This window comes from Phaenicophaeus curvirostris, chromosome 25 (genome assembly GCF_032191515.1).
Source record: "Phaenicophaeus curvirostris isolate KB17595 chromosome 25, BPBGC_Pcur_1.0, whole genome shotgun sequence".
Lineage (NCBI taxonomy): Eukaryota > Metazoa > Chordata > Aves > Cuculiformes > Cuculidae > Phaenicophaeus > Phaenicophaeus curvirostris.
Window position 1 is genome coordinate 2,746,558 of NC_091416.1, and position 23,982 is coordinate 2,770,539.

Genomic DNA, 23,982 nt, shown 5'->3' on the forward strand with positions numbered 1-23,982 from the left:
AGTTTTTTCTGTATGTATTAGAGGAGCAACAAAAGCACAACGCACCGGTTGACGGGAAGGGCTGGGGGGTTAATTTTCAGGATGCTGCCTGGGAATTTAGCCGTGGGATTTCCATTATGGCTAATGGGACTCACGCAGCTTAATTTCATGTGAGCTCCACTAAAAACATACCCCTAACCGTCTGCAAAATTTCAGTCCTGAAATCGAGCCTTTTAAAAGTTAGAGGAGGGTAAACAAACACCTGAAACCACACTGCCTCGCTATTCCCCCCTCCTTCTTCCAGTCATTCAGATTTAAAAGTCGGGGAGGAGGAGGAACTGGAGCAGTTTTAAGCAATTAAAAAAGCCGTAGTGCTGGCTGCCTGCGTGCCGCGTTCTCGCGCTCTGCCAATTGAAACAGCAGAGTTACAACCCCCGAAAAAATAGGGGTAGCTGATGCCTAACCCTTAAGTATACGACCGCGAGCGCCGCGTTATCATACGCATCTAATAACCCGAGCAGCGCCGCCGTTCGTCGTGAGGCCTCCGTTATTAGGCTGTTCTTGTTAAATGACTGCTATCATCTGGTCCCGGAGTACATTAAATCCCATTATAATTATAAACACACTTCCCCATAACGTTCTCCTTAGATTACATTTGCGCTGCTTTACCCCAAGGGGATCTTTGTACTAATACCCTCCGTATTTGTTGGTTTAGCTGATGACGCCCGCGCTGGCTGCTCCGTGTGCCACGGGCAGTGCTGGGGAGGGCGAGGGCTGTGGTGCCACCACCGTGGCTTCTCCCAAAATTAAAATGGTCTTTAAGTGCTCCAGTGCATCCACGTCCCTGGTTGAGGATGCTCAGGGAGCCCCTTGGTGTGGGGCATAGAATCATAGAATCACCAGGTTGGAAGAGACCCACCGGATCATCGAGTCCAACCATTCCTATCAAATCTCCAAGCTCAGGCTCCGCCACTGCCTCTTCCCAGTGGTGTTGGTGTTTCAGGGATGCTGATGTTTCCCATTCCCATTTTAGTTTGCTCCCGTTCCAAGGCTGTCATGGTTGACTTTTACCATCCTCCAGTGCATCCCCCCATCATCCCCCCACCCCATCTCTCCCCCTCGCTCCCCATCATCATCCCCATAGGACCCGTGTCGGTGTAGGGTGGGTGTTTAATCCGGGCAAAATAATCTACTCCAGGTGATGCAAACTCACTGTCCCACCTTGTCCAGAGCGGCTCCCACCCCAAACCCATTCCCGACCCCAAAACTTGGCTTTCTGCTTGATTTTTACCCCAAAACCTGGGCACCTATTTCCTCCCAGCACCCAGTGAGCAGAACTGGGTTTCAAAGCCCAGAGTTTGTTGGGGTGTGGAGGCTTGGAACACAGGGCAGAGTGTGACCCCCTGGGGGTCGCTTTCTCTCGCATGGGTGAGGCAGGAAAGCTGGTGCCCAGCAGGTTCTTCCGTGTTTGATGCTGGCAATGCTGTCCAGCTGCTGCTCCCCGTTCCCTGCTCTGATCCCCCTATTCCCTTGCTCCCCATTTCCCCCCGCTTTTCTCGATTTCCCCTTGCTCCCCCTGGTCCCCCTCGCCATCTCCCCCCCACTCTCCATCATCTCCCATCCCGGCTCCCCGTTTCCACCTCATTCCGGCTCTCCCTTTGCTCCCCATTTCCCCTTCCTCACCCTGTCTCCCCCCTACTCCCCAACACCCCCCATTCCATCTCTCCCCTCATCTCACCACTCCCTGCCCCATCTCTCCACTCTGCTCCCCATCATTCCCCATCCTCCTTCCCCCTTACTCCCCAGCATCCCCCACCCCATCTCTCCCCCCGTTTCCCCCCACTCCTGGCTCCCCCTTATTCTCCATCACCGCCAACTCCGTCTTTCCCCCCTACTCTCCATCATCCCCACACACCAGCTCCCCCCATTTCCCCCCACCTTGTCTCTCCCTGCTGCTCCCCAACATTCCCCATCCCAGCTTCCCCCCTACTCCCTGCTCCCCCCATCACACCCCCCCCAGTCTTTCCCCTCTACTCTCCATCACCCCGCACCTTGTCTCTCCCCATGTCCCACTGCTTCTTCTCTCCCCTCGTTTCCCCCTACCCCGTCTCCCCCCATCATCCCCCCGCCCCATCTTTCCCTCTCGCTCCCCATCATCCTCCTCCCTCCCAGCTCCCCCCTACTCTCCATACCCCCCATACCATCTCTCCCCACTACTCCCCATCACCCCCTGTTCCCATTCCCCCTCTCCTCCCAGCTCCCCCCATCACCCACCACCCTGACTCTCCCCCCGTCTCTCCCCCTTCCTCCCCATCACCCCCCACCCTGTCTCCCCCTCCTGCTCCCCATCATCCTCCCCCATCCCCCCCTCGGGTTCCCCCTATCAGCCCCCATATCGTCTCTCCCCCCTGCTCCCCATCACCCCCCCCCCTTTCCCCCCCGGTTCCCGGCTCCCCCCGTTTCCCCCCCTTTCTCCCCATCACCCCCCACCCCGTCTCTCCCCCTTGCTCCCCATCATCCTCCCCCCCGGCTTAACCCCCCGGCTACCCCCCCTCTCACCGTTCCTCCCCATCACCCCCCACCCCGTCTCTGCCCCCCCTCCCCTCTCTCCCCCCGCTCCCCCCGTTCCCCATCACCCCCTCCCATCTCTCCCCCCTCTCCCCATCACCCCCTCCCGTCTCTCCCCCTCTCCCCATCACCCCCTCCCCGTTCCCCCCTCTCCCCATCACCCTCTCTCCCCATCACCCCCTCCCATCTCTCCCCCCGTACCCCATCACCCCCCTCCCCGTTTCCCCGTCTCTCCCCCCTCACCCTCTCTCCCCATCACCCCCCTCCAGTCTCTTCCCCATCACCCCCTCCCCTCTCTCCCCCCTCTCCCCATCATCCCTTCCCCATTCCCCCTTTCCCCATCACCCCCTCCCGTCTCTCCCCCCAACTCCCCATCACCCCCTCCCGTCTCTCCCCCTCTCCCCATCACCCCCTCCCGTCTCTCCCCCACTCCCCATCACCCCCTCCCCTCTCTCCCCCCCCTCCCCATCACCCCCCCGTTCCTCCCCGTCTCTCCCATCCCCGCTGCGGGGCGGGGCCGGGGGGGGGCGCCCTCTCTCCGGCGGCGGCGGCGGCGGCGGGAGGCGGGAGGGAGGCGGTGGGGCGGGGTGGTTGGGGGGGTGTGTATGGTGTGTGGTGGGGGGGGGGGGTGTTGCGGGGCCGGGGTGGAGGGGGGGGAGCGCCCTGACGTGTTGTCGGGGCGGCCCGGGGGCCGGCGCCGCCGTGATTTGCTGCGCGGCTCGGCGAGCGGCGGCGGCGGCGATGAGAGCGGGCAGTGCGAACTGCGGGAGCAGCCGCCGGCCGCCGTGAGTGCCGGACCCCCGAACCCCCCAACCCCGGGCCCTGCCGCCCACCGGCACCGGGAACCGCCCCCCCCCCCCCCCGCCCCGGCCCTGCACCTGGTGGGGCCGGCAGCCCCCGGGGGTCGGCGGGGAGCGGCTCCGGGATGCGGACGCGGCTCCCACCAGCCCCGCGCACAAACTTTTCGGCGAGTCGTGCTGCGGGCTGACCTCCCTCTTCTCCCCCTTTCCCCCTTTTCCCTTTCCCTCTCCTCCTCCTTTTCCCTTTCCCCCTTTTCCCTTTTCCCTCTCCTCCTCCCTTTTCTCCTTTCCCTCTCCTCCTCCTTCTCCCTTTCCCTCTTCTCCTCCTTTTCCCTTCCTCCTTGTCCCCTTTCCTCCTCCTTGTCCCCTTTCCCTCTCCTCCTCCCTTTTCTCCTTTCCCTCTCCTCCTCCTTTTCGCTTTCCCCCTTTCCCCTTTCCCTCTCCTCCTCCTTTTCCCTTTCCCCTTTCCCTCTCCTCCTCCTTTTCCCTTCCCCCTTGTCCCCTTTCCCTCTCCTCCTTCTTTTCCCTTTCCTCCTTCTCCTCCTTGTTCCTTCCTCCTTCTCCCTCTCCTCCTTTTCCCCTTTCCCTCTCCTTCTCCCTCTCCTCCTTTTCCCCTTTCCCTCTCCTCCTCTTTTTCCCCTTTCCCTCTCCTCCTCTTTTTCCCCTTTCCCTCTCCTCCTCTTTTTCCCCTTTCCCTATCCTCCTCCTATTCTCTTTTCCCCGTCCTCCTCCTTTACCCTTTTCCCTCTCCTTCTCCCTCTCCTCCTCTTTTTCCCCTTTTCCTATCATCCTCCTCTTCTTTTCCCCCCCTTGTCCTCCTTTCCCCCTTTCCCTCTCCTTCTCCCTTTCCTCCTTTCCCCTTTCCCTCACCTTTTCCTCCTCGTTTTCCCCATTCCCTTTCCTCCTCCTATTCTCCCCTTCCTCCTCCTTTCCCCCTCTTCCCCCTTCCCTCTCCTCTTCCTTTTCCCCTTCCCTCCCCTCTCTCCCGGCTCCTTTCCCTCTCCTCCCCGCCTTTTGTTTCCACAGATAGTCGGCACACAAAGCTGGTCCCAGATTTGAGCGCCGCCGAGGCACCCTGATGAGCCAGCCTGGGGGAGCACCATGGATTTGACCAAGATGGGCCTGATCCAGCTGCAGAACCCCTGCCACCCCACGGGGCTGCTGCACAAAGCCAACCAGATGCGCCTGGCGGGGACGCTGTGCGACGTGGTCATCATGGTGGACAGCCAGGAGTTCCACGCGCACCGGACGGTGCTGGCTTGCACCAGCAAGATGTTCGAGATCCTCTTCCACCGCAACAGCCAGCATTACACCCTCGACTTCCTCTCGCCAAAGACCTTCCAGCAGATCCTGGAGTACGCGTACACGGCCACCCTGCAGGCCAAGGTCGAAGACTTGGACGACCTGCTCTACGCAGCCGAGATCCTGGAAATCGAGTACCTGGAGGAGCAGTGCCTGAAGATCCTGGAGACCATCCAGGCCTCCGAGGACAACGACACCGAGGTCGCCATGGCCGATGGAGGCGCCGCCGCTGCCGCCGAGGAAGAGGAGGAGAGGAAGTCGAGGTACATCAAGGGCCTTTTCGTCTCCAAGCCCACCGGCGAGGAGAGCGGCTTCGCCAGCGCGGCCGGCCAGAGCCTGCCGGGATCGGTGGCGGAGCAGAGCCCCTCGGCCTCCGCGTCCTTCGGGCCCCTCTCCGCCATGAGCCCCACCAAGGCGGCGGTGGACAGCTTGATGACCATCGGGCAGTCGCTCCTGCAGGCTTCTCTGCCACCCGGCGCGCCCGAGGACTCGCGCCTCGCCACCACGCGCCGCCCCGCTGGCCTCGCCGAGGTCAAAACCGAAGCGATGCAGGTGGACGACGCCTCCAGCCGCGACAGCCCCCGGACGGCCGAGCCCGGCGTCTCCGGCGGGGAGAAGCCTGACGAGAAGGGTAAGGAAGGGCCCGGCACCCCGACCCGCAGCAGCGTCATCACCAGCGCCCGCGAACTGCACTACGCCCGCGACGAGGGGGCCGAGCCGCCCGCCGAGCCCGGCCAGGGGCTACCGCTGGGCCCGGAGCCGTCGGCCGCCGCCGCTCAAGGTGAGAAGCCCCTGGGCATCTACTCCCTGCTGCCCAACCACAAGACTGAGCCGGTGCTCGGCGTGCCGTCCGCCGTGGCGTCCGCCCTGCACATGCAGCCGGCCCTGGCCGTCTCCATGGACTTCAGCGCCTACGGGGGGCTGCTGCCCCAGGGCTTCATCCAGCGGGAGCTGTTCAGCAAGCTGGGCGAGCTGGCCGTCGGCATGAAGACGGAGAGCCGAGCCCTGGGCGAGCAGTGCAGCGTGTGCGGGGCAGAGCTGCCAGACAACGAGACCCTCGAGCAGCACAGGTGAGTGCCGAGGGTGCGCCGCTGCCTTCTGCGCCGGGTGGCTGGACGGTTTTGGTTTCTCGACGGGCGTCACGCGTGCAAAGTTCCTGCCACGTACCCCAAAATAGGGACGTTGGAGATTTTCGGGGCTGGTAGTCGTGCCAGAAGGCTCCTTCCAGGTTGGACTCGATGACCCGGTGGGTCTCTTCCAACCTGGTTATTCTGTGATTCTGTGATTCCAGTGTGTGTTGGTTTGGGAGGACAGCCGGGATGGGGCTGTAGGTGTTCCCTGCTAGCATAAACCCGGACGGTTTCCCTGGCTGAACAGCTCGTGGCTGCTACCCTTTGAATTTTGGGATCGTATGTGAAGCCAGGCAGCCTTCACCCACCCTTTACCAAGAGCTGATCCCTCCTGCTCCAACACCCGGCACGTGTGTGTGGGGCAAAGCAGGGGGACGCCCATGCCTGGCCGCGGCGATGACATTTGGGATCGCGGCACCGCAGTGTCTTGCCAGCCTGGTGGTTTTGTGCTGCTCGGTTTCCTGATTTCTGGAATATCTGCACTTTGCACAAAGTAGCGTGTAGGTCAGGCTGGGCAATGCCGGGGCGAGCGCAGGGGCTTGTGCTGCTGCAGAGCTGGGGTCCATCCCTGTGGGAACGGGTTCAGGGTTGAGCCTCCAGTGACTGCAGTTCTGGGGCTCCCCTGGTCCAGGTGGGACAGATCTTTGTGCTCACACCGACCCCGCAACTCGGGAAGCTGCTGCGGGTTGGGAGCGTGGTGGTTGTTAGCGACACGTGAGTTCAGCGCTTCCCTGTTTACCGCCTTCCAATCGCAGGAGCAGGGACTGGAGCTCGTTCCCCAGTTCGGCTGGAGAACAGTCGTGTTGTTCGTTACTGTGCCTAAATCGGCATCGCTGGTCAAACACTTTGGTGCTGGGCTTGCTTTGGCGAGCACCGCGTGGCTGCAGCCCGGTGTCCTGCCCTGGGGGAAGGCAGCACCAGCTCGGTGCTGGAGCTGCTCGCTGTGCACTATCTCAGAATTTTAATGAAGCAACAGGTTGATTAGTCCTGGTACACGTAACGTGCTCCAGGGACCGTGGGGGAGCGACGCTGCCGGCGTGCTCGCTGCCTGCAGAGGCTGCTGCCGGGGAGCGATCGGGGTGTGCTGGAGCTGGTGGTGGGTGAAGGTTTTCAGCCGCTGCTCTGGGGTTCTCAGCCCCGCACGGGTCTGCGAGCGTGGGCAGCATTGTCTCTTGGTCTGGCCAGCGAGTCGGAGCTGCTGCACGGACCCCGCCAAGAGCAGCTCTCGGAGGGGTCCCCAGTTCTGTTTGTCCGCTTTCTGCTTTGTTCCCCTCTCCCACGAGCGGGAGAGCCGAGGCTTGTGTTGGTTAGCTTGCCCGAAGCCGCCTCTGTGCGGCTCTTCCCTGGCCGCGCGGTGATGCAGACCGAACGTCACCGGAGGAGAGCTGCAGTGAAGGCTCAGGGAGAATTTTAACGTGCCGTTCTGCCCGTCTTGAGCATCTCCCTTTCCCACTCCGAGCCTGATGCGCCACAGGAGAGGGCAATGCCAGGGGGTCTGCGCCGAGGCAGGGCTGGCTGTGAGGTTGGCTCCTTCCCTGCACCCCAAGTGGGAGGCAGGGAAGCGTGGCCCAGCCTGTCCGGTGCCACAGCCCCTATTTCACAGCGCTTGGCTTATTTTGACAACCACGTCTGCAGCCGTAGCTTATTTCTTAATTATTCGTGATCCTTATCGGGAGGTTGGGTGTGCGTTGTGCTCCGATGGGCCCTCGCGGGCGACCGAAGCGCGGGGCTGAGCGCCGTCCCCTGTAAGCGAAGCCTCGAAGGCAGTTGCTTAAGCCAGTGCCAAACTCCGTTTGCCTGCTCCTGCTTTCAGACGGATTACCTGGTGCTGGCAAACTTTGCAGCGCGAGCCAAATCCTTTGAGCCATTTTTAAACTGATCTGTGAGACCGTCCATGTTGAAAGACACTGGGCGACAGTCAAATGAACTTACCCCCCTCCAAAGTCTAAATCCAAGGTAGTTTGTGTGCAGACACGGTCTCATGTGGGTTTTTTATAGTGCTTGCTTTCTAATACCTTGTGAAAATTGCCATTTGGGGAGGATTTGTGGGGTCCTGTTGTATTCACAGAGCTTCTATGCTAGATTGGGATCTATAACTCTGCTGGAGCAGTTCTGGTGGTGGTGGCAGCTGCACTAGGTTCCTCTCACTCCAGTGCCTGGTGGAGAGATCGTTCGGGGGGATCTGCGCTCTGTGCCGAGGTCCTGGCATCGCTTCCCTGAGCCGGCTGGCAGCAGGGGCTGCGTGTGCTGGGGGCACCAACAGCTTTCACTGACCTCTTTCTGCTGTGCATTTGCTGCTGTGGTTTTGCTTTCTGACCCCGAAGGGAGCACGGAGGTGCTCAGGGCATGTTCCCAGCCAGGGTCTGGGGGCACCTAACAGGGCTGCGTGATGCTCGGCTGCCCAGCACAACGACTTCTACGCACCAAACCCCAGCAGGTGACAGACAGCGCCCAAACCCACCCAGAGCTGATGCTGCGAGGAGCTTGGTTGAGCCAGCATGTGCTGTGCCTGTTTACATTGCACGAGTGATTCTACGCATATGGCCGGTACGGTTGTTTACACACACGCATGCCTATAGAAGTATAAATATATATGTTTATCCTCAGAGCCTTCTAAGTGTTGTTCCTCTCCCCATTAGTATGGGAGACGCAGGCAGGAAAAGGGAGAGCGGAGGCTTGGCTGGGGTTTGCTGGGCTGCAGTGAGCGCCGGGGGTGACAACGGGTGCCCGAGCACCGGTCACCTACTCCAGCTCCGTGGTGGCAGCATCCTCCCTGCGAGTTTCATAGAATCATAGAATAACCAGGTTGGAAGAGACCCTCGGGATCATCGAGTCCAACCATGAGTTTGAGAGTGCTGAGCTGTGACCTTTGGTGGCCGAGTGGCTGCAAGCCACTCTGTGTTTTGGGTTCCCCAACCCGCCAACTGCTGCGCGATCCATTTTCCCCCTCTTTACCGAACTTATGATTTTGACTAATTGAGTGCGCATTGAGTCGGCATCTCTTTAATTTTTTTTTTTTATAAAAGATTTCCTTCTGGGTTCAGCAAAGTTCAAACTTAATCTGATGTTGGTATCGATCACCGCTTCTAATTGCAGACAAAAAAAGGCAGAGTTCAGCAGCCCTTTTTGGGGTTCTTGGCATGAGGAAAAGCCTCCTGAGCTGGTGAGCAAGTGCCGTGCTGAGCCCAGGCAGGTTGTCATTGGGAAGTTAAATACCTTAAAACTTTACAAAAGACATGGTTTCTTCTTTTCTGTGTCAATAGCAACAGAGAAGGCTGCAGGTGGGGATGGGATTCAATAAAGTTCATTAGCAGCACGGCCGAGCATCCAAAGTCCGATGCTGTCTGGGAATTCACCCACCATAGCGATGCCAGCGTTTTCCACGTGTGGCTGGGTGAAACGGAGATGCTCGGCTGGAAAAGTGAAAATGCTTCGTGGCGATGGTGTCCTGGGGCTGATGGTGGGTGGATGCTCCCCTGAGGACTAGTTTTGGCTGGAAGGGGCCTGTCCTCACTGTTGCAGAGGGATGCACTGGTGCTCCCTGGGTCTGGGACGCGTTGATGCTCCTACTGCTCTGAAATGCTCCTGCTTACAGAAACCACCTCTTCCCAAGGTCTTGGTTACAACCCCCAGCCATCCCCACGATGTGTAGCCTCTTGGTCCGTGTGGAGCTGTAACATTAAAGTTGTAGCAAACATTAAGTAGCCGCGTAGGGAAATATTCCAGCGTTTGGCTCTCTCTGCCAGCTTCACCTCCCTCCGTCTCCGCGTGGATTAGTGGAACGTTGTACTCCTAATGCCATTAGGCGCGTTGGCACTGCTCGACGTGTCACAGTGAGAAACAGATGCAGTATACCATTAAAGCAATAAACGTGATAAATCGGATCCCAAGTGCTTTGTGAGATGTTATTAGTGTTAATTTCGGGAGCCTGGTACAGTAGTTATTTTTTATTTTATTTTAAGCATTCGGCGATTTATGTTCCGCCGCGATCGAAACTTTAAAAAAAAAAAAGGAAAAATAGAAAACAAGTGGGGGAGGGAAAAGAAACAAAAGCTAGCAGCCCCCCAAACTCTGCTTGTGATTACTTCCAGAGTCCGAAGACGACTTGGCAGCTCTTGTTTCTTGCTGATGGGCCTTATTAGCGGCACCTGGCATCATAAGGGGCTAATGGAAACCAGTGTTCCCGGCTGCCTGAGCGCTGCCGCGCGGCTCCGGCAGCACGGGGCGGCCGGGCGAGGAAGCTCTTATTAGCTTTATGGTCAGGGGGACGTGCCCCGCTCAGGAAATGAATGTTGCAGCTAAGGTCCGTGGCGCTGACCCCGAGCGTGTAACCTGTGAGCGCTGGCGGAGACCCCGCTCAGGATGCTTGGGATTTCGGGGGCTCTCTGGTTCTTGTCATAGGCAGAGGGGGGATACGGCGGGGTGTGTTGCAGCCTTGAACTTTTGATTTATTCGGTGGGGGACTTAACTATTTCCATACTCGGCTCCTAGCGCGGCGCGGGGAAAGCCCCCTTTGGCTTCCGTATTATTCTGTCAATTATTCTGCATCATTTTAGTTGTGCATTTGAAAGCAAAACTCTGAGATTCCCATCAGAAAACACCATTTTTATTTTTTTTTCTCATTCCTTTCTCCCCTTGCCCACTTATAATTTCTGCCTCTTCCCTCCCGATGGCAGCGGAGGGGCTTCCAGGGGCAGCTGGGGATGCTCTGACCAGGGTGTCTCCACCTTCCCCAGTGCAGCTCCTTTCCCAGGGACTGGGGCAGCTGGATCTGCACCCCCTGGGGCCCTGGTGCAGAAAACCTGCCCCACTGAGGATGCTTGGGGTGGCTTTTCCCCAAAGCAGTTGGATAAGCTATGTGGAGCCTTTTCCATTCTCATTCTAACTCGGCCAGTGATGTTGGTTGAAAAGCTATTTATTGGCTGCGCAGAGGAGCCCTCGGAGAGCCTGGGCTGTCTCAGGGGCGATGCTATCGAGAGTTTGTTTTCCCCGTGGTGCGTGGAAACGGTGTCGAGCAGACCCAGGCTCTTTGGTGGAGCATCCCTGCATCCTTCCCGGCTCCTGCACGATGTTCGTTACCCCGGTGTGTCAATCTGTTTTCCTTGGATGGAGTAAAAACGATCTGCATTTTCCTTTTTGCTCGCAATTAGCAAGATTTTTCTTTTACTCCTCCCGCCCCTGCTCCTTGACAGCTTCAAGAGAGGCTTTAAATGAGTAATTACTAAATATTTCCCGGCAGCCAAACACGGGGCCATGGCATCTCCTGTTGCAAAAGTGAAAAATATTTCTGTTTGCAGTTAATTTTAGTGGCAGGCAGATCATGTTAACTGGGTGTAATTGCTTCCAGATATGGCAGAGGGTTTTGTGTGTTGGGATGAAGGGTCTGGTAAGTGCTCACTTCCTGTGTAAATTAGCCTATTCCATTCATTCCCCCTCACCCAGCAGTCCTGGCTTGTGTCACTCTGCCTGCGAGGTTCCCCCCCCAGCCCAGTGTTAGGAGCTCAGCACTTTATGGTCGTTTTAGCTCTTCGCTGGGCATCACTCCGTGTTTTGCCATCCCCAACAGGCGCTGTCAGGACGCGCTGGCGTCTGCGTCCCACGCTGCAGCCGACGAGCAATGGGAGGCAATGAGATTGCACTGCAGGTAGCACCTCGCAGGTCTCCTTGGGCTTGTGAGACGTCAGCTCTGCTCTCCAGCCCCGGCAGAAACCAGCGGCTGCAAAGTGGGTGCGACGGGTGCCAGTGAAACAGGGAGGGTGGCAACAGAGAAAGGTTTAGCCATTGTTTTGAGTAAATGCAAGCAAGGCAAATCTGAGATGCCTTTTAATAGGGGTTTATAAGCTTTCATAGAATCACCAGGTTGGAAGAGACCCACCAGATCATTGAGTCCAACCATTCCCATCAATCACTAACCCATGTCCCTCAGCACCTCGTCCACCCGTCCCTTAAACCCCTCCAGGGAAGGGGACTCAACCCCCTCCCTGGGCAGCCTCTGCCAGTGCCCAATGACCCTTTCCGTGAAAAATTTCTTCCTAATGTCCAGCCTGACCCTCCCCTGGTGGAGCTTGAGGCCATTCCCTCTCGTCGTGTCCCCTGTCCCTTGGGAGAAGAGCCCAGCTCCCTCCTCTCCACAACCTCCTTTCAGGTAGTTGTAGAGAGCAATGAGGTCTCCCCTCAGCGTCCTCTTCTCCAGGCTAAACACCCCCAGCTCTCTCAGCCGTTCCTCATAAGGCCTGTTCTCCAGCCCCTTCATCGTAGCTATGACATCCACTCCTCTTCCCAGACACGAGCCTGGTTGCAAAGGCCTGGGAAGCTCTGTGTGTTTGTGCTGAAGCGGGCCTGAAATACTCAGGATCAGTTCGGAACGAGTGTTTGCACTCCTCATGGTGTTTCAGACAACTCCTGCAGCCGATGTGGCGAGCAGCAGATGCCTTTGCCAGAGCATCAGGCACTGCTGGACAACACAGTTGTGCGAATAAAGGTGGATTCCTCTTTTTGACAAGAGCACCCACCAGCTCAGCCGTTTTGCAGCTGCGGAAGAGAGTGCGGCTGTAAAATTTGGGTTGTGGCGTGAGCCTTTGTGGCCCAGGCTCTCGCTCTGGCCGGGGGCCAGGGCCGCCCGTATCGTTTTCGCTGTAGTGTTCTTAACTGATTTTAAGTAGATTATGGTTGGATACGCGCCCCGCTGTGCGGGTTTAGTTTTCCCTCGGCCTTCGTCATCTTGTTGCTGTTTTATTGGCGCGTTGTTTAGCAAACAAGTCGGCGACGTGCGACCGAGGAAACGCTTCTCCACGTCGGCGCGAGCGCTACGAGGCGTGTTGAGCCCGGCTCGAGCCTCCCCGCCATAAATCGGCATTAAACACCCTGCTTTGTTACCGGTGTCAGCGCGGGAGATGGGCTGTTTATCTGTGTGTATCAGCCAGGCTGATAACCCCGTGCTCTGGTTAGCGCCGTGCGAGGAGCGGCTGGCGTGCTGCACGCCGGCATCGCCCGGGCACGAAGGCAGAGAGACAGGGAGAGGAGGATGCTGGCATGGGGATGCCAGGGTTCTTGCCCTGCACGCCGTGGACCCACCTCTTGAAAAAATACACCTCTGTCTGTCTGCAAATGTGGTGCGTGGTGGGATGGAGGATGCCCGCGTTCACCTCGGTGACCTATAAAGAAGGCAGACCTCAACCGAACGGAAAAACAAAGAGAAACTCAAAAAGCCTCCCAGCCCCAAACGCGAGGCCGTTTCCATCACCGGTATGTTCTCGAGGTCGAAAAGAGTGCAAGTACGTGGGGAAATGGGTTCCTCATCCCCACTGGTGGGTGGTGGGCTCTGATTTCCATGTGGAACGACTGCAACACCACATTTTCTGAGTCAGTTTTCCTACAGAAAAGCATCAGAAAGCTCTCCACCCACCAAAACGCCTTCCCGGCATGGTCCCCCTTGGCTGGTGGATCCAACCCTGGTGCAGTAGGTGTCACCTTGCCCAACACCGGGCACTGCGAAGGCTGGAAATGGGGTTTCCGATTGGAAACCTGTGTTGATTATTAAGTAATTCCTAAGGAACTGTGTAAAAGCATAGTGCAATTCATATATATAAGTACATCGCTGTCGCCTATCCTTTAATTTTCATTCATTGTGTTCATGTACCGTGTTCTATGCCAGTTACAACCACGTGCTCTTTGCTACTGATAGTGCTTTTCGGCTCTCGTCCCCGATTTTGGGGACAGCACTTGGCTCTGTGCGCTCTGCCCTTTGTCACCTTCCCGCATTCTTTTCTCCGCACATTATTTATAGTAAATCACATTAGAAAGGAGTGTTAAGGAGGAAGTGTGATTCATCCTCCTTGAAACCAGCACTGACATAAATAAAGGCAAAGCGCTTACTATGTGTTTTTTATTATGGTATTTAGGGACAGGTTGTACTAATCTTGGCGTGCACAAACTAAACCCGCGAAGGCTACAACTCTAAGAAATGCAATTTAACCGCAGCACAGACTGTACGTTAAAAAAATCCGACCAAAACCCAGCCGTTCTTCTTGGAAGTGTGCACGCGCGGCAGCATGAGGCTTCTGGAGGGGCTCATCGCTTTCCAGATTTTGTCGCCTGGCTTTGGCTGGTCTGTGGCTTCTTGATGGTTTGCTGGGACTTTCTTGGGATGCTCGGGTATCCGAATTGCTTGGGTGTATCGCAGGTTTAGAATCATGGAATCACCAGATTGGAAAAGACCCATCGGATCATCGAGTCCAACCATTCCCATCAATCACTAACCCATGTCCCTCAGCACCTCGTCCACCCGTCCCTTACACACCTCCAGGGAAGGGGACTCAACCCCTTCCCTGGGCAGACTCTGCCAGGGACCAATGACCCTTTCCGTGAAATTTTTTTTCCTAATGTCCAGCCTGACCCTCCCCTGGTGGAGCTTGAGGCCATTCCCTCTCGTCCTGTCCCCTGTCCCTTGGGAGAAGAGCCCAGCTCCCTCCTCTCCACAACCTCCTTTCAGGGAGTTGGAGAGAGCAATGAGGTCTCCCCTCAGCCTCCTCTTCTCCAGGCTAAACACCCCCAGCTCTCTCAGCCGCTCCTCTTGTTCTTCGGCCCCTTCCCCAGCTTCGTTGCTCTTCTCTGGACTCGCTCCAGAGCCTCAACATCCTCCTTGTGGTGAAGGGCCCAGAACTGAACACAGGATTCGCGGAGCGCTCTCGCCAGTTTGGCTTGAGATGCTCAGTTGATCCAGGCTACCTGAGGGGGAAACGAGAGGGGATGCTCAGCGCAGAGTGAACGGCTTGCAGATCGTGCGAACCGGGGCAGGCGATGGGAGCTCAGTGCCGGCATCACGGCACAGCGAGCGGCAGATGTCTTATCTGCGGCTGGGCACGGGCTGCGGTCGCAGCCTGCTGCGCAACACACACGAACTGCCGTGGCGTGGGAGAGATAAGGCGCAGGCGTTGTGCAACCCTCGCCGGCCCCTCTCTACCCACCCCGTGTCCTCGCACGGTGCTGCGGTTGGGTGGAGGGTGTGGGTCATGGTGCCACAGGCATCACCGGGGCACGTCCTCTCCGCTGGGGACACGTGGCGTGGGGCAGTAGGAGCGTGGCAGGGTGCCCACCGGCTTGCACGCCGGGGCCCCTTTCTGCGAAACAGCGCAGCGCTCGGAACCGAAACCCTCTGTGCCTCCCTGCGGGGTGTTCTGCTATTTTTACCAGTAACGCGGTGATTTCCTCTTCTCTTTCTTCCTTCCCCGTGTTCGTAGAAAATATCCCGAGCGCTGAGGGCAGGAAGGAGGGCACTTCTGCGAACAAGAGTGGTGGCCGGAGGTGCTTGGGGTGTGCGAAGCCTCCTTTGGGCGCCTTTCAAGGGGTGATGGAGCTCCAACGACTGTTCCGTCTCGTGAGGAGCTTGGGCAGTGGATGGTTGGAGCCCAGCAGAAAACCAGTTTCCCTGCAGCAGGAATAGTTTTTGGGGAAAAAATTTATCTTGGAAGAAAACCTTTCCTGTGGGAAGAAGTGAAAAAGAGGTGGTTATTTTTGCTTTCTGGGTCCCTGTCTCCTCTGGCCCTCAAAAGCTGGGGAGGGATGGGGGCAACACTGTTCTGGCTTTGCCAAGCCTTCACCCAAGCCGTTAAGTTTGTTGTCGCCCCGGCTGAAGGGCAGCGTTTCGTTTGAGATTTGAGTTCCATGGGGACCATGGCGTGTAGGAAAGGGGCCATGGGGAAATAGGTGCTGCGGTGGGAACTGGGCCACCAGCAGCTCCCAGCCCGCTGGGTGCTGAGTCGGCAGCACCGGGGCTGTCCCCAGCCCTGCCCGTGGGAGCCGGGGTGGGCACCGGGATCTCGGGATGCAGAAGCAGTCGCTCGTATTGATTTCTGGCTTATCTGACCCTTTAGCTGGAGGCGGCTGTTCCCTCAGCATCTAGCCAAACGTAACTGAAAGCAGCCCAGAAATGTATATCACCTGTCCCTCACGTTAATTAGGGCTGGCCGATGCATTATTTAGCAGGGTGGGAGATGCTGCGGGCTGCGACCAGCACGTGGATGGGGAGAGCGAGGAGGTCTAGGGAGTCACAGAATCACTAGGTTGGAAAAGACCCGCTGGATCATCGCATCCAACCGTTCCCATCAATCACTAAACCATGCCCCTCAGCACCTCATCCCCCTGTCTTTTAAACACCTCCAGGGATGGGGACTCAACCCCCTCCCCTTGGGCACAGTGGAGCCACTGCAAGGCCAGGCAGGAGGATCTCCCTTGGGATGCTTTCTTCCTCCTTATCCTATAGCCCATGCGATGCGTGGTGTGGTCAGCTCTGCCAGACAAGCACCAAGGGCTCGGCCGCTTCCAGGACAGGCAGCTGCGCCACATCCTCCTCTGGCTGGAGGTGGAGAGAAGCTCCCTAATTAGCACCTTTGTTGCTAAGTGAACGATGCGGCCGTGCGTGGCGAGCTTCCCACTAGCCGTGTGTGTGTTGGGGAGGGCCATCAAACGCCACCGCACACAACGCTGTGATAGAATCATAGAATCACCAGGTTGGAAGAGACCCACCGGATCATCGAGTCCAACCATTCCCATCAATCACTAACCCATGTCCCTCAGCACCTCGTCCACCCATCCCTTAAACCCCTCCAGGGAAGGGGACTCAACCCCCTCCCTGGGCAGCCTCTGCGGGCATTGCTGGCCAAGGCCAAGAGGAAAATGCTCCTTGCTTTCCTCTCCTCCCTCCCAGCCCCCACTTTGTCTGCTTGGGCGTTTGGTGCCACCCTCAGATACAGTTGGTGGGGGCTGATAAGGATCACTGACCTAGAGTGAGCGATGGGGACTTTCTTCCTGCTAACATGAACAGCAAACCACGTTGCGTCGTGTTTGTACGGCTGGGCTGGGCGTCTCCTGGGTTGGACGTGCCTGGCTGCCGGTTACCGCTGCGGCTTCTCTGTCGGACGTGCTACGGGTTGGGTTTTGCATCCTTCGTGCTCTGGTGGATGGGCATTTCCAGTCCCTGATGTCAAATGTGCTCTCTTGGACCGAGTCTCTTTGGGCTTTGGTGCAGGGTAGCAAGTTTCCACCTTCCCAAAAAGCAGCACGTGCATCTGCAAGCAGGATTTCACATGCAGAATCGTGGCTTTGCTATGAGCTGCTGCGGGAAGAGATGCTCTTGGTGCTTTGCCCACTCCTGCCTCCCCAGTGCATCACCTCCTCTTGCTGCCGGTGCTTTGGGGGGTTCGGTTCTTCCTAGGTGGGAGTTGTGTCTTTGTACGGGCTCCTTTGTGCTGCGATGGCTCACGTGGAAACCACGTTTTCCGCATAAGTGAGCGGAGGGTGAGAGAAACGACAGCACCGAGAGCACAAGAGCCCAGGCAGAGGAGAGCAGACAAAGAGTGGCTGGACACGGTGAGGCGGGTCCTAGGCCAGCTGAGTTGAGCGCCGGTCCCCGCATGATGTCCCTGGTCACCATGATGCCCCACATCTCTCCTATATAGCCCCCATGAGACCCTGCATCCCCCTGTGATGCCCCAGCCATGCCGTGCATCCCCCCAGGTCCCCTCACGGTGCTGAGTCTTGGTCCCCCTGGTGATGCTGGGGACCACCCCACAGGTGGGTGGATGCTGACCGGTGCCACCAGTGCCGTTGGGCCGTGGTCAGGCTGGAAGGGTGCTGGGTTTGCTCTGTGTAGGGGGTTTATCGCTGAGATTAACTAATAAGATGCTTCTTTTGCCATTTTTAAATAACTGTATTTTTCCATCAGTACGAGAAAGGGAAAATATCTTCTCTCAATAGTGCAGCTCTCAAAAGTCCTTGAAGGCATGAATTTGCCATTCTTCTGCACAAATGTGCCAGATTACCATACTTTTTATTATTAGGACTTGAATTGCTGAATCATGGAAGCGGGGTGATAGGAAATGTTTGCATACACGATGCTGGGGAAAAGGGGCTATTTTCAGAACTGCTGGTAGCGGGCTGGGGGGCTTTTTCCCCTCTTACCATGATGTTGCGTGGAGTCTGCGATGCAGGATGTGTCTTGGTTCCTGGACCAGCCTCAGTTCCCCGGCAGCGATGCCTCCTACAAGTGCAGTTCTGCTGCTCCACGTGCCCTCACGTGCAGCCCCAGCAAAGCTTGATTTACCGTGCGCACCGGTTGGTCTCCGGTTGCCGTCGCTCTTACCTGTTGCAACGAGGGTCACTGCTGAGGCAGCTCTTCTGCTTCGCTCCACGGTGCTTTTATTTTCAATTACTGCTGGTCACCTCTCGCGCGGCGTTTGCCCTGCGCTGGCGGGGTCAGACATGAGTTAGTCACAAGTATCACCCTGCTCAAAGAAATAATCGTATCATCTTCAGAGGGACGGGGACGATGGATGTGAATGCCAGCCTCCCAGCGGTTCAGAAACGGCGTCTCTACTCCCTCCCCTGGAATGAATAAATCCTGGATTTGCTAGTTAAGGTCTGCCAGCCCCACTAGCAGCTCAGCTCTCGCTGGTTGAGATGCTGTGGTCTCAGCTGCTCCTGCTCTGGTTCCAAGCCCCTCTCTGGGTCCAGGGCTTTTCCACCAGGCTCTGTAGAGCAACAGCCCACCATGGCACTCGTTAAACAAGACCCTGTTTGGATTGCCAGATCCCTTTGATTCATCCTGCATCGTCTTCCACCACATCCTGGCTCTGCGGGTTTTATTATTTTATAGGTGCTGTAACGTTCAGCCGTGTTTTGCAGCGCTGGCCAGTGTAGTCTCCCCACCATCCTCCTCCTCAGGATGCTCTCCAGCAGGAATCAGGGGCTGTTGAGTGGCTGGATGCACAGGGAGCTTGTTTCAGAACCAGGATTTCCAATGTTCTGGGGTGCTTTGTGGAGAACACACTGTGTTTGGGCTAAGAAGGGGTGGCTCACCTTCCCCTGTGCCTATAATCTTGTGCTTCTTCATTAGTAAATAGTGGAAAATAGGGAAATAAGGGTGAAAGTAGCAGAGCTGTGCAGAAGGACTGGCTTAGCCTGGTGTTGCTGTCTCCCAATCTTACTTTCAGGTCGCTGGGCAGCTCTAAATGATCTCCCGGGAACCAAAGCGCCAGCAAACCAAGTGCAAACCTGCTGGTTCCAGCACAGCTCGGAGCCGATCACCAGCAGCACGTGCCAGGGAGCAGGAATGGGCCAGGGAACCGTTTTCACCCAACAGATTGTTGTTCTTCTGACAGCGGATCCGAAATCCATTTAGCTTTTCAGTGTCCTGTACCCCTTTAAATGTTCCACGTGTATTCTTACTGATGGGTTACCTTTTCTTTCCCCCCGGCTATAATTAGTGTCCTTTACACAGAATTGCCTTAGAATTGGATTTGAAGAAGATAAGAATCAAATTACCAGTATTTATCTTGTAAATTCCAAAAGATCTACTGAGAGGCGATGTATAAAGAGGGTTTTTTTAAAAAAAAATTTATACTCTGACCATGCAAACCTCCCAAAGGTCTTGGGATCTCTTGAACTTCTTCCAAATGCCCTGAAACATGGGATGAAACCTGGAGTGCCAGGAGAGGGTTGCTCCTTCCCCCCTCCGAAACTCCACGCACAGACTGGGAAGGTGCCTTGCTGCTGGAATCCGTACAGGAATGGATGTTTCCATCACTTGATGGATGCTGACTTGGTTTTCAGTCAGGGCAGATGCAGTGTAGGTGGTGATGGCTTGGATGCTGTTGTGCCTCCAGGAAGGACTGAGGGGCAAACACTCGATGGCTTTGCCAGGTGAAGGGAGGTACCTGGGTGCAGAGCAGCGTTCTCTCAGGCTGAGTCCAGTCCTCACAGCTGGTCCCAGGTAGGTTGGAGGAAGAGAGTCTTTCCCAGGCTCCCGCCTGGCTTCATCCCCTCTCTACCGGGCGGGCTCTCAGATGACAAGGCGAGTTGAGCACGAGAAATGGATGGAGGTAATTTCGGTGGGCTCTGTTTTGACAGAAATTAAGCATCTGAATTTAAAATAAGGAGACGGAGAGCCCGGGTAGCTGAGACTATATTTTCATAGTGTAAACAGTTGCGGCAGAAGATTAATAGCATCTGTGTAAACACTCCCGTCACCACAGCGAAGGGTTGGTTTTTTTTTTTTCAATAGTTAGGAAATGCTAAGGACAGCTTGAAGCAGGAGCCGCCGTGCCTCCCCTCCTGCCCGCCCGCAGCGCAGTGCGCCCCTTCAACCTCCCTGTCCATCCCACGGTAAATATTTCAGCTGCCCTCGGCCCCGCTCTCCCTCCTTGCAGTAAATTACATATTAAAGTAGCCTGGTAACTGAGCACCGGTTGCTGCGCGATAAGCTCCGGGAAATCGATATGTTTGCCATGTGCCTGCTTGTTTATGACACCTGCCTGCAGAGCAGTTGAGCAATGCTCTGCGTGCCCTGCGCTTCGCAGCCTCCTCCGAACCCCCAGCCCCTCACGGGAGAGGGTGCAGCAGCTCCCGTGGCTTTGTGCTCCCTGAGCAGGGGGGTAAGAGCACACGAGCGATGCTATTTGATGGTCCAGAGCAAGGAGGGACTGGCAGGATGAGGGATCGGGTCGCGCCTTCATCCATCTTCAGGGCTTCTCCCGGCGCCCCTGCAGGTTTCTGCTCTGCTTCCATTTGTCACCTCTCTGGAGCAGGTTTGGGAGCCTGGAGGTTTAAATACTCATTTCGTGCACCTCGGGAAAGAGGTGGCTGCTTAAACACACGATGCTTTATGAGAGGAGGTTGATACCTTCAGCGTCTTGTGCCGTGCGAGCTGATAATACAGGGACCAGGCAGTCACTGACGCGATGCTGAGCACCCATTGGGTGCTCCCCAGTGTGCAGGGGATGCTCCAGCCCCTCAACCACAGAAGCTCCCACCCTGTGAGCAGCAAAGCCCTTTATGGACCAGGACCGGCCCTGTGGCTATGGAGAAAACTCTTCTTTCCTTGGGAGAGTGGATGCTCTAAAAGTTTGGGTGCTCTACCGGTGCCTGCCCGCATCCCCACTGCGCCGATGGGGCTTTGAGGGTGGGAGCAGGCATTTTTTTAGTTAAATCTCAGGTTAGCAAGCTGAGTAATTGACCTTTTGACCCAGATATGAAGTTGGGAGGTAAAAGCCGCGGCTTGCAAGATTTTTGTAAAACTGTTGACCTCTCGCAAGATTAACTGGGAGATAATAGTAATTATAAACAGCTTACGGTGGGTCCGATCGATAGTGAACTTTACCTCCTGCCTAAAACTGAAGGTCAGCGTTTTACTGCAGCAGAGATAACTGCTGTGGGTTTTCACACCGTCACAAGCCAGGAAGCATCCCTGGGTGTAGGAAATGTGTGCGTTCAGCGCGTATGGTTTCCATGGGCACGTCAGGACGGGGAAGGGGACCCCCGGGATGGTTCAGCGCATCGTCCCTGCGTGGGACGGTGCTTCGAGATGCTTGGGTTGTGAGGGGTGAGCACAGGGGGTAGCGCCCACCTCAGGAAAGGCAATTGCTCTTTGCGTGGCTTTTAACTGCTTGCTTTCACTTTTTATGTATAAAAGATTGTCCATTTAATTAACTTGAGAACGCAATTTCAAAAACGCTAGTGCTTTACACATGACGGCTCTTCAAATAAAAGCAGCGTTCCAGTGCTTCCTTTGCCTCTGCGGTAGCCTCTGGCGTGTTCCTCTGGAGAGAAACGATCCCTCACCATCAGCCCATAGTTCTTGACTAGGAGCTGGAAAGATTTGGGGTGTTTGATCCTGGGTTCACCTTGCTGGTGTTGCCGGGCTGGCTGGAGCCCTCCTTAGGAAAAGCTAGGGATTCCATCCATGTCATGTCCTTTCTTTGGATCTCACCTGTTAATCTCCCACCAACAGCACTGTGAGCCGTAGCATCTTCTCTCCAGCAGCCTGAGCATCGCTCGCTGCCCAGTGAGTGCCTGCTGTGGCGTGGGTGCCGGCCAGGATCTGCTCGGCGAGCCAGCGTGGAAGGCTTGGCTTGGTGGTGAGCAGGTTTAATTTCTATAGAGGTTCCTCAGCCTTGGATTTCTCTTTTTTTTTTCCCTTTGGAGCTGTTTTGTAATGGATGTTTCTGGGTACAGAGAGCACCCTCACCACGACACCTCGCTTAAAGCACCGGTAGAGCCTTCCAAGAAAGGTTAGCTTTTCCCAGGCGTGTTTAATCCGTACCAAAGGGATGGGCTGAGGGGATGCAGCAAAGGCTGGGCAAGCAGGTGGTGGTGTGGTCACTCCAAGCGGCTCGTCTGAAACCTGCCTGCCCCAGGGTGCCCTCGCTGGGACCGCTGCCCCGGCGCCCAGCCAGCACCGACGAGTCTGGAGCCGACTCTACTGGGCTTCGCTTGCCATCCAAGTGGGGTTTACAGCCAGTTTGGGGTAAACCCCCCATTTTTCACTCCTCTCTGCACTTCTGCTGGCCTTTCGCCCCAAGTGGAGCTGGAAAACCTGGTGGGAACTTTGAGGCGAGTCGCTGGGTTTGTTATTAAAAACCTACACGCACGCACACCCCGCTCCTTTCCCCCCCCTTTTTTTTGTAGCTTAGAAACCTCTCTTTGTGGCAGAAGGCTGGGAGGGTTTGAATACCACATGCGGGCGTAGGAGGCTGACTGAGACCATACGGCTTTATCATTCATTAATTCCTGTGCTCATTCATCCCCCTATTTAAACTTCTCTGTAAAGACGGGAGCTACAGATGGTCTTTTGGTACCCGCTTTAGCCTGCAGACCTCGACCCCGACAAAGGGGTACAGAGGGAGCAGCAGAGTGTACAAAATATTTCCAACCATTAGAAATCGAGGTCTCATTCACCGACAGCTCCTGTTTTGAAAGCGAATTTATGCGAGAGCATCATAACCCGCCAAATGGGGCATTGCCAAGAGTTGGGCTTAATTGAGGGGCATCGTTAGCTGCAGTGCTGCTGGCCGCAACTGCGCCTTAGAAACTGCAGGAGTGGCAGTGTTGCTTTAGCTGTGTCCTATCTGATGAAGGGAAATGAAGATTGCTTTTTCTTTTTGGCTTGCGTTGTTTTGAAGCCAGATCAGTGTTATAATTTTTCTTGAAGAACTTGTTGCTCTTAGGGCAGCCCCGGGCACGACAGGACATCCCGGCGTGGGAATGGGAACCTGGGGTGTGTGGAGCAAGGGATGCTGTCATAGAATCACCAGGTTGGAAGAGACCCACTGGATCGTTGAGTCCAACCATTCCCATCAAACACTAACCCATGTCCCTTAGCACCTCGTCCACCCGTCCCTTAAACCCCTCCAGGGAAGGGGACTCAACCCTCTCCCTGAGCAGCCTCTGCCAGTGCCCAATGACCCTTTCTGTGAAATATTTTTTCCTGATGTCCAGCCTGACCCTCCCCTGGTGGAGCTTGAGGCCATTCCCTCTCGTCCTGTCTCCCGTCCCTTGGGAGAAGAGCCCAGCTCCCTCCTCTCCACAACCTCCTTTCAGGTAGTTGGAGAGAGCAACGAGGTCTCCCCTCAGCCTCTTCTTCTCCAGGCTAAACACCCCCAGCTCTCTCAGCCGCTCCTCTTGTTCTCCAGCCCCTTCCCCAGCTTCGTTGCTCTTCTCTGGACTCGCTCCAGAGCCTCAACATCCTTCTTGTGGTGAGGGGCCCAGAATTGAACACAGGGTTCGAGGAGCGGTCTCACCAGTGCCGAGTCCAGAGGGAGAAGAACCTCCCTGGCCCTGCTGGCCACGCCGTGTCTGATCCAAGCCAACACGCTGCGTTTAAAGGGCTTTGGTGCCTGCCAGTGCAGTGAAGGCCCTTTAGAGCCTGGGAAGTGTCCCTCAATCCTGCCATCATAGGGGATTCAGGGGGACAGCAGTTGCACCCCTTGGCAGAGGAGGAATTGCTGGGTTCACTGGGGCAATTGGTGATGCAGGGGGAATGTGGGATTTCTCCTTCATCAGAAGCCTCGCCGCCTGCTGCCGAGGGGCTCCGAGTCCTAGCCCTGCGTGCAGCTCAATCCTTTCCACGGGAAAGTCGGGACCAAAAATTTCCTCGCAGAAAAACCGCATCCTGCGATCTTGTTTTTACACATGCTGTGCTTAAATATTAACACCAATTGAGCAAATTGCCTTTTAACTGCCTTTATTTACTTTCATTAACGGTATAATTTAAAAGCTCCCAAATTTGCATGGAACCTGTTGTGCACATTGGGGAGGGGGGTGGTGAGGCTGCTCAGAAATGAATTAATCGTGAGCAAACCTCCTTCGGGAGGTCTCGAAGCGCCAGGACAGCTCAGCAACGCCCGGGCTCCTCGGTTCGGGACAGCGCG

The 23,982-nt window shown here is 56.4% G+C and overlaps 2 protein-coding genes across 6 annotated transcripts in view; one reads left to right on the forward strand and one right to left on the reverse strand.

Annotated features, from left to right (window-relative positions):
• Window positions 1-23,982, reverse strand: part of CENATAC (centrosomal AT-AC splicing factor) — a 365,184-nt gene that overhangs the window by 119,126 nt on the left and 222,076 nt on the right. The window lies entirely within an intron of this gene.
• Window positions 3,198-23,982, forward strand: part of ZBTB16 (zinc finger and BTB domain containing 16) — a 64,613-nt gene continuing 43,828 nt past the window's right edge. For 3 of the 5 annotated variants that reach the window (XM_069876632.1, XM_069876634.1, XM_069876633.1), the window contains exon 1: window positions 4,449-5,719. In XM_069876632.1, coding sequence (XP_069732733.1) covers window positions 4,449-5,719 — 1,271 coding nt within the window. Of the gene's footprint in view, window positions 3,333-4,373; window positions 5,720-23,982 lie in introns of those variants that run through there. The other 2 variants (XM_069876630.1, XM_069876631.1) reach the window with 2 other exon arrangements.